Below are 15,822 nucleotides of genomic sequence, written 5' to 3'. Positions count from 1 at the left end.
AATTCTATTATAAAATGCTGATGGGACCAGACTTGTACATTGTTCAATTATACAATATGTAAAAATCAATTACTGGGTGCTCTGTTTTCAGTTACTCTTTTTTCAGCTGTGAACATCTATACAGTTACTGTGATCGTGTTTTTTTTTTTTTTTTAAATAAAAAAGGACTTCCATAATAGAGAAAGCTTTCAAACATGTCAATAAAATATGCCTTTATTTACTTTTTTCCTAGATAACACTTTTTTGAGAGAGACTTTTCTATTCCCATTGCTGTCCATCTTCTCTTATTTATTCCTGCAGTTTTAAATCACGACAATGAATTTGGGACAATCGCAAACAATGGCAATGGAACACATGAAGTTGGGCTTGCAGGAGGAGTTCTTTTTAAAAAACATCTTTAGGAACAGCACAGGAAAAAGCGGGCAAAACAGTGTGGGCGGGGAAAAAATTGGTAACTGGAAAAAATAGCAATGCATTAAATATAGAAGTGTTAAAATTCTAAAGGATAGATTTGAACAGTTCTATTGGCATTCTATTGGTCTTTTTACAGCGGATATGCAAACTTCAGAACAGAATGTCATATGTGAAGTGATAAAATAGTAGATGATATGAAGTACATAGAATCCCTCATACATTAACAAATGTTACCAAAATTTTCATGGTTCAGATTAATGCAGATATGTCTTAGATGGGCATTTGGTTGAACTGAAACTACTATTATTAATGCTTTGCCAATATTGATAATTGCTGGGTATGACATTCAGTGTTGGTGTCCATCCATTCAGTATTGGTGTAATTGGCTGGCTTTCCAAAGCACGCCAATATGCAATTCCAGACATGGAAAGCTCACACAAGACCACATTGAGCAAATTAATAATGAAGACCATTAAACAGCATATTTTTGGAGAAAGCGCTCAAATGCATCATAAATGGCTTGCCTAAAAGAGAGAATATGGAGAGAAAGAATTACAGGCTACTAGTATAATTTGGGAAGGGGTAGATGCAGGCTGCTTCTCCCCTCCCCCCCTTTGTAAAAATAGGGCCTTAGAAGTGCTTGGTACACCTGAGGAGGGTGAGAGCTCTTAATTTCCCTGATCCACCACCATTATGTCCCTCCAACCCCAAGCTCTAATCTGCACCAGTTGCCAAATGTCCCAATGACCCCCTACAACAACTGGGAATCTGCCTGGCATAGGGAGCCAAACCAGACCCCACATGGCAGGAGAATGTGGTGTGGTAGCTTCTATGACAGCTAAAGGATCCACACACACAGGACAAGATTTTCCAAAAACTGGATTTAGGGCTTCTTTGCACCAGTACAAAGCAGTTGAAATGAGGCACAGGTTTAGAGCCATAAATCTTCTTATTTTTGGAAGGTTAACATTTACTTGTTATGGGGCTGAATGACTCCAGGGGGATTAAAAATGGCATAATGCACATTTCAAGGATACTGGTTCAAACGCAGCAAAGGACAGTAAGTGTCAGAATCCTCACCAAGAGCTGTTCAGTTATCTATGTGAAATAAACAAGTGGTCTAAAACCAGCATGCACAGGGTTCCACATTGCCATTTATGTTAATAGATTTACTAATCTGACTAGCCAAGGATTAAATATGTAAATAGGCTTAACTCAAAAGTAAGTCAGGCAAAAATAACATTTTAAACAACAAGAGTTCCCAAGACTTCCCAAATGTGAGGAATTTCACTTAGCTAGAAATACAAGATATTTGTGTAAAATCTGAATTCCTCAAAAGCAAAGGAGTTGGTAAACAAATATTAATGAGGCCCTACATTGCAATTGCTTGAAGTATGGGAACTGGAATGTCTCAAAGAGAAATCAGGGAAGTGGTCCACAAGTCTGAGACAAAACACTAAGAGAGATATGGTGGGTGAGATATCTTTTATTGGACCAACTTCTGTTGATGAAAGAGAAGCTTTTGAGCTCTTTTTCATGTCTGTGTAAGCTTGAAAGCTTGTCTCTTTCACCAACAGAAGTTGATCCAATGTCTTTCTACTATCCTGGGACCAACATGGCTACAACACTGTAAACAAACAACATGACTTATTTAACACATTAATAAATCACACATTGAACAAAAGGAAGCCAGAGAAAGGAGGAAACATTTTTCACAAGAGGGCTGCCCACAAATATCCAATCAACCTTACCCCAAACTTAGAAAGATTTCATTGACAATGTAAGCACTGCAAAAAGGAGAGGGAGGCAGCAACAATGAAGACTCTAATACTGAGCAAAATACCTTTAAATTCATATGCAGAATGCCAGTCATTCTAAACAATTATATATGTACTGCGAGTACAGAGTCTAATGCTCTCCAGTGTCGCATTTCAGAAATTATTTAGACTGATGGGAACAACTCTCCAGCCCATCTGATCTCATGTGATTAAACCAAAGATGATATTAGGAGAGGATTGTGTCCACATGGCCATGCTTTTAAAAAAAAAAAAAAAAAAAAAAAAAAAAAAAGTGTTCTTCAGCTCTAATTTGGTACTAGGAATTCTTTTTCCCCTCACATCACTTCCCCTGTCTCTTTGGCCTCCAATCCAGCAAAACATTTATGTGAGCAGTTGATGCTTAAAGTTAAGCACATGCTTTGTTGGATCAGGGCCTTTTGTACTCAACTCTCTCTCAAGAAATTCTGATCACACAAAGATCTCTTTTCTGTATTTTCTATTTATTGCGACATCTTTCAAAAACTATGCTAATTTTACACAGATATTGACCCTGAACCTTGGTATGTTGATCTTTTCCTTTTTTGTTTGGACTCCTTCAAATGGGCTATCCAATCCTCATTAATCCCTGCATCTCCAGGGAATTTAGTACATCAGGAGTGTTATATTATTGTAACTTATTAAGATTTAAGAATTGTATTTATATAAATAACATTTCAGAAGGTTGAGATGCAATGTCAAGTCTGGAGTTATAGCAACATATTACTTATCTGACAGGTAAGCTAATATCTTAAAATTTGGACTTCACCTATTTTTCATTCTAACAAAGACAACACTTGCAAAAATAAACGTAGGGCAATTGTTGCCTGCTGAACATATACTGGCTATGAAATAAATTATAATGTTCAATGAATGAGTGGACTGAATGAAAAGTAATACAAGTTGTTTTTTAAAAAAGAAGAATGACATGCCAATGTAGAAAACTAATTCCCTCAAAAATGTGGTATTAGGGAAAGATCACAACCATATTTTTGCTTCCCTGTTTATACATTACTTCTCACCTGAAGAGTCCTTGTTTGAAGAGGTAGGCACTGACATGACCTCCACCCAGATACCTGATTTCACATCCTGGCCATATATCTTGAAGGCTGCGCACTCCAGTTCGTGGAACATACGCATCCTCCTTGGCTTGAACAACTATGATTAGACTTGGGTCAACTGGAACTGAGCAGAAAAAAAGAAAAAGCTGAATTTTTCCAGTAAATGCTCACTTTTTCTGATTAAACTGTTTTCTACTCCCAAATAAATATTCCTCAGTAACTTATGAGGCTCCTGGAATGTGGCTAGTAGGAAAAGCCCACATGAGTTGGGGGGCATCTCTTGTTTTCATTGGCAAGTCTCCCTAATGATCAGGTTACACTTTGAGCTCTCTGCATGGAAAATGACGAGAAACTCTTTAAATGAAAGCTTAGGTCTCCAGCCATCCTTGGCTGGAGTGTATTAAGCTCAATGGAGCATATATTCCGTAGTGTAGTTGCAAAATAAAAGATATATTACATAACTATATTTTGATCCTTGGGACTAGATCTCTGCTGGGAGAGTCAGTGAACAAAATTTTATTTCTCCTTGACCTTCTGTGTTTGTTACAAGATGGTAAAAAAGTTAGAAGATTTTTTGAACTCTCATAAACCTCTCTTTTTGGGGTACTGCAAGTCAGGAATTCATTATCCAGGTAACATCAAATTTTGCAAACAGCTTCATTTCAGACAGACATAGCCCACCAATATGAGTTCAGTATCACACGGGGGCGGGGGAGGGATAGAGGTAGAGGGGGTCTTTGCTTTGAGATGAGAGGTGAGCACAAAAATCAATTTTATAATGTAATTCTGCAGTAATTTTAATTATGGATAACTTCCATAGGTTCAGCGCTAATCAGGGGTGCTGGAACAATTTGTATGTTGGGGGTGCTGAGAGCCACTGAACCAAACTGTAAACCCTATATATAATGAAAACCATTTCAAGACAGGGGGTGCGGCAGCACCCCCATAACACCTAGTTCCAGCACCTATGGTGCTCATTATGGGGTAATCTGATGACAAACTGAGGGGATAAGACAATATTCAGCACAGCCATCTCTTGACCTCTAAAGAGGACCTGCGGTTTTGTAACACTGGTAAACAGTGATATGCTAAACATATTTCAAAATGAACTTCTAGAAAAATCCAGGCATCCCTTTAAATATGTAATAAATCACATACCATGGGTATGCATGCTTGCATAGAGAAGTAGAGGATTAGAAAATATGTTTTCCCACTTAAAAAAGAGCCCCAGCAATACCTGAAGATGAGCTCATGTTACAGGCACTTGCTAGATGTAATCACACTTTGTGTAATATACCAATATACTTCTTAAGAGAAAAACAAAACAAATAAACACAAGTTGAAACCGGACTTAGAGACTTGGTGGAGCTCCTGAAGCATCCCTCTATGCATATTTCTAGATCCGGGGTGGGAAAACTACTGGATCTGGCCCACAGGATTGCCGGAGGGGTGGGGGGGCAGAGGGCTCTGCGTGCTGCCCTCACCTGCAGGCACCACCCCCTGCAGCTCCCATTGGCTGGGAACGGGGAACCGCGGCCAATGGGGGCTTTGGGGGAGGTACCCACAGATGAGGGCAGTGCATGGAGCCCTCTTGCTCCCTTCCCCCAGGGGCCACAGAGACATAGTGCTGGCCGCTTCCGGGAGCATCCCGGGGCCAGGGCAGGCAGGTAGGGAGCCTGCCCTGGCCCCGGTGCGCGCTGCTGCCGCCCTGGAGCTGCTCCAGGTAAGTGGCGCTGGGTCGGAGTCCACACCCTGAATGCCTCCTGCACCCCAACTCCCCGCCGCACTCCACATCCGTCCTGCACCCCAACACCCTGCCCTGAGCCCCTGCCGCATCCTGCACCCCAACATCCTGCTGAGCCCCCTCCCACACCCGAACACCCTTCCCTGAGCTCCTCGTAAACCCCCGGCCCCTCCCACACCCCACACTCACTCCCGCACCCGAACCCTACATTCATGACCCTGCATGCAATTTCCCCACCCAGATGTGGCCCTCAGGCCAAGAAGTTTGCCCACCCCCTGCTCTAGATTGACATAGCTTAGCAAGTGGTTTTGAACCACCAGGGTATTTGTCAAAAAGGAGGTTCCTCTGAAACTAGATGATCCAAGTCAGATATAAATCTGATATACATATTTTTAAAAGATGTGTCCATTCTATAAAGACAACCATGACACACTTTCTAATTCAATATACAAGCTTTTTGAGAAAACTGTATGAATACAAAATTATTGCACAGATAATAAAAGGTTATTCTAGACAATTATCCCAATCCCCACATTAAAATAAACAAGTACCTGAGAAATTAGCTACATGGGTACATTCATCCATAACTCCTTTCATGAACCTTAGTGATTCTCTCTGTAAAGTGTCCCTTTTCCTTTCTTCACTTATCAGGTGCTCCTGCAGACTGGTGAAGTTCTTATTGCTACTGCTGCTGGTTGAAAATGTTTGATTTATACACTGCATTTTAGGAGCATCTTGCAGTAAGAGTCTTTCTGATGAGGCACTTAGAGTACTTTTACTAGTGCTAAGGCAGTGAATGGCTTCTGTAGACAGAATTTTGCTTGTGGTATCCAGATTCAACATTCTGGAAGTCAGAGCTAGGTTGTTCAGACTGTCCACACTGTTGGGGGAATTTTTAACAAAGTCTTGTCCCATCTTGAAAGAGTCTGTCTAAACAGAAATACAGGCCTTTTATTAAGGGTTTTTCACATTTTTTGGTCAACCTGATTAAAAAATAGTGAGTGAATTCAGTGCTCATGACAGAGAGAGCACAAGCTCTGGCATGAGCCAGACACAGTGCTAGGTTCACAGGCAAAGTCCAAACTTTGGCATACAGCTTAGTCAATGATCTAAATCCTGACCCATATCACCACCTTATATCCTAGTTTGGGGCTGTCCTAAGCAGACAATCATGTAGCAGTAAGTACTCAATTATGGTGGTGGTTCCTATGATGCAGATTTCTGTCCATTAGGAAATGGAACTAAAACACAGAGTATCATGTCAGAGGCAAATTACTGTTGGTTATTACTGAACTGATCTAGCATCAAACAAGTAATTAAAAAAAGGAGTACCCTTATTCTGTTAAGAATCCTATGAACCATTCAATCCCATCACAAATGGTGTTAACTGTCTTTTGACGAGTAAAGCAAGTATATATTGGGAAACATTATACATGAGGAAACTACCTGAAAATTTCTATGTAACCTCTCTAATTTTTTCCAATTTTGTTTCTTCTATTAAGCTTTACCTCATATTTCTGACCATTACGATGTTGCAGATATTACTAGAGCAGAGCTATATCTGGACATCTGATTTAGAATTCTGTATTATGCTTCCACGTTCATGTTATTTCTGTATAAAAACATTGTACTTCAGTTTCTGGGAAAAGAGCTCAAGTGGTCAGCTTTTCAGAAATGCTCTTCTACACAATAGCATTGAATTTGCTAGGGAGGAAAAATTAATACCAATAGCTATTTATTCAAAGACTAGAAGAAAGTCAGGTACCAGTAGACAACTTATTGACCATAACTGTTGAGGTTGGGGAGAGAGCAGACATCCAAATTTACTTTGGGAAAATGCTATAGTCAGAACTTGAAAAATCCATTTGCCTGTGGATACTAGGAAGATATCCTCAAATCTGAGTTCAGTGTACATTGATAGTTTGTCAACAAATAGACAACTGACAGTTCCCCTGCTTCTGTCAATACCTTAGCACTGCTGGGGTGCTGCCAGAAGAACAAGCAGATGTCAAAGCAAGGCACCAAAGTAGAAGACAAGGTTGCAACAAGCAAAGGGCACCCAACAATTTCTTGCTGGGATCTAGTGAAGAGCTGAAGTGATCGCCATTGAACGGTCTCCTATGCACAGTGCCGTTGTTAACAATGGGTCAAGAAAGAACTAAAACATTCACAGGGCAGCAATTTGGTAAAGGGTGATGAGACAACTGTAAAAGTTTCTGGGTTATATTTTTACCCCATTGCCATCACAGTACAAACCCTGCAGAACCAAAGGATTTCTAATCAGTACCAGATCTGAGAAACCTGCACAGATGGTATCTTTAGAGAATAACGTTAGATTACTAAAACAATTAAAAGAATCCAGGCCAATACTACAAAATTGAAATTGCAGCGCATTAAAAATCAGGCCATAACAGCGTTCGTATAGGAAGAATTTTAACCCACTACACCGTCACAAGATATTTTCTTCTTAGGGTAAACAATTATTTCATAATATATCATATACTCACAGCTGGTCATGTCTTTTTTCATTGCTGAAGTATGTATAAATATTTCAACAAAAGAATGAGCAAGGTAATTGATTCAACAGTAAGTCACTTCTTTATTTGGCACTTTGGGCTGGTCTACACTGGGGGGCGGGATCAATCTAAGATATGCAACTTCAGCTACGCTATTCGCGTAGCTGAAGTCGAAGCATCTTAGTTTGACTTACCTGGCCGTCCTCACGGCGGCAAGTCGACCGCCGTGGCTCCCCCGTCGACTCCGCTTACTCTTCCTGCCAAGGTGGAGTACGGGCGTCGATTCGAGGATCGATTTATCGTGTCTAGATGAGATTCGATAAATCGATCCCTGATAGATCGATTACTACCCGCTGATCCGGCGGGTAGTGTAGACATGGCCTTCAATACACTATACCAAGCTATCTGGCTAGTTTTCTGACATTTGGGAATTTGGTTTTCAATGCTTTGATTCCCCATCCCTACAAAAACTAACATTTCAAAGAACATTCTGGAAGTTCTTAATTTTTTTAAATCTAGCACTCAAGAATTTTTTTTTTTGTTAGACATGGAGATATGATAAATTAATAGACGTGCTTTTATGTACCTTGATTTTGAAAACTAGAGTAAACTGGTGTCTGTCATAGCTGGTCATGAACAGTAGTCTAAAGAGAGTTCAACACTTATAAAAATGCATTACATGAAAATAGGAGGTATTAATCTTTGCTTATTTAAAGGGTACTTCTGCATCAAATATTTGTTAAACTAAATCAAAAATGTAAGAAACCATTAATGTTAACATGTTGTATAATGAATGTCTGCTCAAAGTATCTAGACATGACATTATGTATTCGATCAGATTTTGTATGTAAACTATATTTTACATAAAGCTAATAGCAAAAACAAACTGTACTTACTCCACAATATTCAAGCATTTGAATGATTTCTTCTTCATAAACAGTTTGTGTATAGTACTGTTTCTCTAGCTCTCTCCAGTTCACTGCTTTGCTCAACACACCCTGAAATTACAGTGCAAATAAGAATTCCCAGAATAAAAAAAAAAAAAATCCAAAGAATGTATTCTGAAGCGATCATCAAAGTCCAAGGCAGTAGAACTAAGGAAAGATGCAGAAAATAGCTAAATCTGTATATGTTAAAGTTAAGATTCCCAAACTTTATTCTGGCCAGTGTTGACTTAGAAGCTGTAATGAATTCCATAGGAAACATCAGACAAGAATATCCATAACCATATTTCTTGTCTGAAAACTTTACTGCATTTTTCATTACAAAAACATACCTCCCCTGAAGCTCCATCTCACCTGTACATTAATCAGACCACTCTACAATAAGCAGATGTGTAAAAAAGTATTGAAGTCCTTGCCATAGAGCGCTTACAATCAAAAGAGGCATGGGTGTAATACAGAACTCAGTGGTGTATGGCTACTATACCAGTAAGAATCATATTTACCCAACAGTAACTGCGATTCTTTGAGATGTGTTGTCTATATATTTTCAATTGTTGCTGCGCAAGTGTCCGATGCATTCAAGTTCAGATTATTTTGGCCAGCAGAATCTATTGGGACTGTGACTGCACCCTCAAAATATCCTTGTACTTCCAACCTAAGGGTATAAATGGTAGGGTGTCCCCAACCATCTCTCAATTCCTTCACCACTACAGAAACCAGGTGTTACAGAATTCCATAATAGTGGAGGAGGGAAGGATGTGTAACCCTCAAAAGGTGAGTCTCTTACAGCACAACTTAATGCATATGGAAATAAAATGATAAAGCCCCAGCACTGATAGTAATTTATGAAGAGAGGGACAGAGGTCAGACTAATAACCTAAGTGATATCCTAAACGGTTTAGACCTATCAAGTTGGAAGGAAAGTACCCTAAGTATGTCTAAGATTTGAAGTTTAGCTTCCCCTTTGTTGGAATGTGGCTTTGGAAAAAAGACTGGCAGAGGTATTACTTTGATAAGATGGAAGTCAGACACTATGTTAAGCAAGAACTTTGGATGAGACCCTTTGCTTGTTCATATAAACATTGCTGTGGTATTGTGCATCATGATCTGAATAAACTCTTAAGAATTTGGTGGAATACTGTGCACACTCGATAAATAGCCCTTAGCAGTAAGGGTACATTTGCACAGTGGCTAGGAGGTGGGATTCCCAACTCAAGTAGACATGCACGCACTAGCTAGCGCCTAAAAATAGTAGTGTGACTGCAGTGGCACAGGTGGTGGCTTCAGCTAGCTACCTGAGTATGTATCCAAGAGGCTGGCTTGAATTGTAGTTGGGTGATTATTTTTAGGAGCAGAGCTAGTGCAGATGTCTACCCAAGATGGGAATTACATATCCCAGCTGCTGTGTAGATGTACCCACAAGCCTATTGTTTGAAGACTGTCTAAGTGGGCACTCCACCCAATAAGCATCTATCAAAGTTTCTGATGGCAATGGTGGAGAGAAGGGCACTCCCTTACAAACTTCTAGAAGGTCCTTCCACCAAATTAATGACAAGACTTCTGGGAAGACCTGTACCCTCATGTATAGGTGATATCTGTTGGGTTGATATACAGACTTTAGCCACTCTTCCATACACCAAATGTGAAGTCAGGCATGCTGAGTTATGTGTAAGCAGGATGCCATGTGTCCTAGAAGTTTCTGAGGCGAAATTTCACAGATATCAGAGAATGAACTTGTAGGTGGCTGACAAGATCCGCTATGGATTGCAATCTTTCTGGGGCAGATGGGCCATTGCTGTAGTGGAGTCCAGAACTGCCCCTATAATTTCTATCCTTAAAATAGGAACTAGCACTGATTTCTCTTCAATTACCTTGAGCCCTAGAGAGGTGAAAAGTTGTAGAATATGCAGCAGAGATGACTGAAAAAACAAAATTTTAGTTCTATGAAAATCTGAATTTTCAGAAATATTTTTCATCCCAAAATGGAATGAAAAACAAAAGTGCAAATGATCAAAAACTGAAATCCTGCAATATTGTGTTTCAGAAGCAATAGAATGTAGTATTTCCCAAAGCGTGCTCCCCTTGATCCCCAGTTGCCAACCTGGTAGGCAGCCACAGAGCCAAAGACCCTGGAAGATCTAAAGAGCCCATGACCAAAACTAAAAAGATTGTCAGTTTCACAGGTGCACACCACTGAATAGCAGCCATGAATCTGACCAGACTCTTATTAACTTGACAACGAAAGTCTAGTAAATTTCACGACCACTATTCAGTGATGGGCAGATCAGTCTGACAAAAATTGTCAAATCCAGTCCAAAGTCCAGTTTCCAAGGTTCCCAATTTCCTGGCAGCCATCACTGCTGGTAATCTTGGGAGCTCAGGGCCCTTGGCAGCCATCTTGGAGGGAAGAAGGGGAGCTAGGAAGCCCTGGAAGTGCTGGCCCTGCCTGGAGTCCGTGAGGAGGTCATTAAAATTGAAACTTTTGCTGGAATGGTTCAATTGACAAGTCTGCAAATTCCAAAGAAAAATGTTTCATCAGAATTTTCCTGACCACCTCTTGTCTGCTGTGTAATTGGTCACCTATTGTGGAGCGTTCACATTAATGAGCCAAACATCTAAGGCCAGGTCTACACTACCCCCCTAATTCGAACTAAGGTACGCAACTTCAGCTACGTGAATAACGTAGCTGAAGTTCGAAGTACCTTAGTTCGAATTAGTTCGAACTTACCTTGGTCCACACGCGGCAGGCAGGCTCCCCCGTCGACTCCGCGGTACTCCTCTCGGCGAGCTGGAGTACCGCAGTCGACGGCGAGCACTTCCGGGTTCGACTTATCGCGTCCAGACTAGACGCGATAAGTCGAACCCAGAAGTTCGATTTCCAGCTGTCGAACTAGCGGGTAAGTGTAGCCAAGGCCTAAGTATGGGTAAATCTGGACTCCTGGTCTTCTCAGGTAAACTGCCACTACTTCTGCACATTTTATAAATACCCATGGTATTGTCAACAGATCAAATGGCAGGATTCTACACTGCTAGTGGGAATAGTCCACCTGGAACCTTCAATATTTCCTGTAGGAAGGATGGACTGCTTTATGAAAATGTGTCTGAGTTCAAGAGCTGAATTCCAGCCCTGTGAATCTATGGTTGGAATTGCTGAGGCCAGAGTTACCAACCTGAACTTCAGCCTGCACGTAAAGGTGTTCAGCTGCCTCAGAAATCCAGAATAGAGGGCCTGTCTGCTCCCTTTTTCTTGGGAATTAACCCCCCTTGCCCATATATTTTTGAGGCACATCTTCCACTGCTCTAAGAAGTTCAGTCACTTCTGAATCTTGAAAGTAGCATACTCATGAGCGGGGTCCCTGAGAAAGTGCTGGGGAAATTGGATAGAGAGGGTTTGGGATTGGATGGAGTATCTCATCTCTACAGTTTTTAGGGCCCAGAGATCTGTGGTGATGGTGTATCAGGCCCCACAAAAATAAAATTAATATTTCCCAAAAGGAGGATGGGGTGGGGGGGGGGGAAGGGGTGGAAAAAGGATCCAGTATAAGTTACACTTATCTCCTGACCAAGAAGTCATATTTGCTGCCTTGATGAAGACAGAACCTGGTGAGAAAAATGTAGTAGAGGTAGAAGATTCTCTCCTTTGGGAGTGCTGGCATTTTGAGGGAAGTTCAAACTGTCTATACTGGGCATAATAGGACTGACTTTGACAGGATTAAGGCCTAAATTGCTTTCTTTTTGATGCAAGAGCACAAACTCCTAGAGATCTCATCATCGCTCAAGAGTCCTTTTGAGAATGAAAAGGCTCTTTAGTCTTTGCATTGAAGCATTTGCACCTTTCAAACTGTGCAGCCTCTACTGTTACACGCATCCCCTTTAGGGCTTCGAGACAACTGAAGCCAAAAGGATCTTATCAGGACAAAGAGGCCATGGAACTGGATGCCATGTACGCAGCATCGACCAGTCACTTGAAGAGATGTGTGCTACAAGTTGTTCCTCTACAACCACAGATTTCCACGCCTCTGTTCTTCTGTGGAATTTTGTCAGCAAATTTGAAGATTGATTCCCAGTTCAAGTAATCATATTTTGCCACTAAGGCCTGATAACTAGAGATTCTCATTTGCCAACTTGATGAATAATTTTTGCAACCAAAAAAATAAAAATTTCTAGCATTCTTTGTCTCAGGATGTAGATTTCTGTTGACCACAGTGTCTGGTTTTCTCATCAGGCACTGCTATCACCAACAACCCATGTACAGGATGCATATAAAATAGTTCAAAGCCTGATGAAAGCACCTGGTAGCAGCAATCTGCTCTCTGTCAGAGCTAGGGAAGTTGGTGGTCTGCCAAAGCACCCTGTTGGACTCCAATGGTCTCTTCATTTATGGGCACTGCAAGAGTTCCAGGCATGAAGGTGTGTAAGATGTCCAAGGAACTTGTGAGACTTCTCCTGACAACTTCCACTGGAATTTCCAGTGGATCTGCCGCCCTGCGCAGCAAACACTGGAAAGTTTTGAAATCCTGGGGGTCTGAGGTAGACATTGGAGATACCACAGCTTCATTATTTCTTGCATGAGACAAAAGGCAGCTTCTAGAATTAGGCTCTATCCAGAAGCATCATTATGGGGGAGATTTTGAAGGCTCAGAGGACAGTTGGACATCCAACTCCCATTTGTGCCTTTGAAAAAAATCTCTCCCTTAATGTTAATTTGCCCAACTCAAACCTTCAAGATTTCACATCTGTTCATATTCTAGAATATTAACAAAACTAAAAATAATTTAGTTACCGTGGTAAAGACACCAGAAGCTGTGGACCAGGAAAGACAAGGAACCAATGGCAATGGTTTAGGCCAGTTTGTCACTGCTAGTGAAGCCATCTGTTAAATAAAAAAAAACTTCAATATCAAATGCTCTACTGCATATTTTAATAAGACATTTCAACAAAATTTCTCTTTAGTCATTTTTAGAATTCTCATCTTTAAAGTATTTCTTCACACAGTAACAGCTTGTCTCGTGTAGTATCAGTGCTAAGCATCTTTGCAGTTATATACTTCTCCTCCACAAAATCCAGAAAGACTGATGAAATCTATTCTCTCCAATAGTCTCCTTGATACGTTAGCTTTGAAATTGGTTCACAGAGAAAGTAGCAGTATTTCTGCTTTAGGAACAAGAGTTTTCTTTTAATAGAACACTCATCCTGATGCAAAATGAATCAGGATTCTTCCATGAGAACTTCATTTATCATTTCAACATGTCCCTCTCCTCAAGGCCTCCAACAACCTTATAAACATATTTCAAAACAAACAAATTGAAGGTGAGTCACAAATAGGACTATCAAAAATTCTGCAGCTTTTGAAATACATTTAGGGAATTTGCAAGCCACAAACAGTAAGGTTAAGACGAGAATTGAGCATGTAAATGGACTTCTATTTTCATCTCCCTTAGAGTCCAGATAATTCCCTCTCACCTCAGAATTATCGGAGTGCACTATGTGGTAAGTTCTATTCATCACTAAATGCTGGAGCATAGATGCAGCACACAGGAGGATCAGAAAAATGCTTCCCCACACCAGTTGCACGGTTTTTCAAAGCTGTAGTTTAATAGAATACTCTTGGGCATACTGCAAAACCATGAGGATAGCAGAAAAAAGTACTTATCCACCCCACACATTTTTAATACGGAGAACTATTACATGCTTCTTCATTAATAAAAGAAGCAACATAGTAAAGTGGTCAGGGCCATAGTCTGGGAGTCCAGAGAGTATGGATTCCATCCCTGTCCTCTGTTTCCCCAACCTTTAAAATAGAGATAACGCTGCTTACCTTCCTTTTTAAAGCACTTTCTAAGGATGAAGAACACTACATAAAAACGTATTGCACTGTGATGGTGCCTGGGAGCCTTCAACGTGAACCAGGGCCCCACTGTACCAGGTGCTATACAGACACAGAATAAAAATATGGTCCCTACCCCAAAGAGTTTACAATCTCAGAGAGACAAGGTAAGTGAGGTAATATCTTTTACTGGACCAACTTCTATTGGTGAGAGAGTCGAGCTTACACAGAGCTGTTCTTCAGGTATGGGAAAACTTAGGCCCGGACTACACTACACAATTAGATCAATGTAAGCTGCCTTGCGTCAACCTAGCTAGGGAAGTGTTTTCATGTAAATTTGGCTCCCACCGATGTAAGTGCCTCTCTATGCTGATTTAGTAACATCACCTCCCTGAGTGGCATACAGTCACAGCCAATGTGATTAGATCGAGGCAATGTCAGTTTAGACACTCCATTGCTTACGTAGACTGTTACTGGCCTCCAGGAGCCATCCCACAATGCCCCACATTGACAATACAATCAATACAAATGCTCCTGGTGAGGATGTGCACCGCCATCACAAGGAGACAAGTGCTCATATAGAAGTGATTTAATAACTGTGGTGGCTTTATGCTGACCTAAGTTAGATCAACATAATTTTCTAGTGTAGACATGGTCTTGCACAGAGTGTCACAGCTAAACACAAGATGGAACAGATTGTTTAGCATAAGTAGTTAACACATATTTCAAAGGACCATTCAAGGTGAAGTGGCCCATTAACGTCCCTCCAGTCATAGGGAGGAAAGGGGAGAGGGAGAAAGCAGCTGGGGAATTGTTAGTGGGTTATAGATTTTTGTAATAAGCTATAAATCCAGTAATTGTATTCAGTCCATGATTTTTAGTATCTAGCAGAATTACGAATTTAAGTTCCCAGGCTCATTCTTTTGAAAGGTTTGTAGAGGTTTCCTTTGAGGATGAGGACTGTTCACCCACAGGGTCTGAGCCCTACAGTCTGTCAAAATTTAAATAGCTAAATTAACAGATTAAGCAGCATGACAATAAAAGTTATTGAGAATTACACTGCTACAACCTGAACATTCATCTGTAAGAGTTTTATGGTATATATACAGTGAGAATACATCTGCATATTCTCAATAATGGCATGTCATGCCTAAATATCAAGTTATGTTGCTCGTTATTCTAAACTTGTTCATGTTAAAATAATCAGCCTATGAACACTGTAAACTGTTAGAAGAAGAACAGGAGTACTTGTGGCACCTTAGAGACTAACAAATTTATTAGAGCATAAGCTTTCGTGGACTACAGCCCACTTCTTCGGATGCATATAGAATGGAACATATATTGAGGAGATATATATACACACATACAGAGAGCATAAACAGGTGGGAGTTGTCTTACCAACTCTGAGAGGCCAATTAATTAAGAGAAAAAAAAAACTTTTGAAGTGATAATCAAGCTAGCCCAGTACAGACAGTTTGATAATAAGTGTGAGAGTACTTACA

The 15,822-nt window shown here is 40.5% G+C and overlaps 1 protein-coding gene across 6 annotated transcripts in view; it reads right to left on the bottom strand.

Annotated features, from left to right (window-relative positions):
* Positions 1–138: 138 nt before the first annotated feature.
* ABHD18 (abhydrolase domain containing 18) overlaps positions 139–15,822 on the bottom strand; it is a 42,560-nt gene continuing 26,876 nt past the window's right edge. For 4 of the 6 annotated variants that reach the window (XR_004645809.1, XR_004645810.1, XR_004645812.1 and 1 more), the window contains exons 9-14: positions 13,277–13,366; positions 8,446–8,547; positions 5,585–5,963; positions 3,251–3,413; positions 2,258–2,448; positions 139–938 (exon numbers count right to left, since the gene is read on the bottom strand). Coding sequence is in view for 2 of the 6 variants with exons in the window: in XM_034771193.1 (XP_034627084.1) it covers positions 887–938; positions 3,251–3,413; positions 5,585–5,963; positions 8,446–8,547; positions 13,277–13,366 (786 nt within the window). In the remaining 4 variants the exon portion in view is untranslated. The remainder of the gene's footprint in view (positions 939–2,257; positions 2,449–3,250; positions 3,414–5,584; positions 5,964–8,445; positions 8,548–13,276; positions 13,367–15,822) is intronic. The other 2 variants (XM_034771193.1, XM_034771194.1) reach the window with 1 other exon arrangement.

This window comes from Trachemys scripta, chromosome 5 (assembly GCF_013100865.1).
Source record: "Trachemys scripta elegans isolate TJP31775 chromosome 5, CAS_Tse_1.0, whole genome shotgun sequence".
NCBI classification, from domain to species: domain Eukaryota; kingdom Metazoa; phylum Chordata; order Testudines; family Emydidae; genus Trachemys; species Trachemys scripta.
The sequence above is the reverse complement of the archived record's forward strand: the minus strand, read 5'-3'. Positions and strand labels throughout refer to the sequence as shown.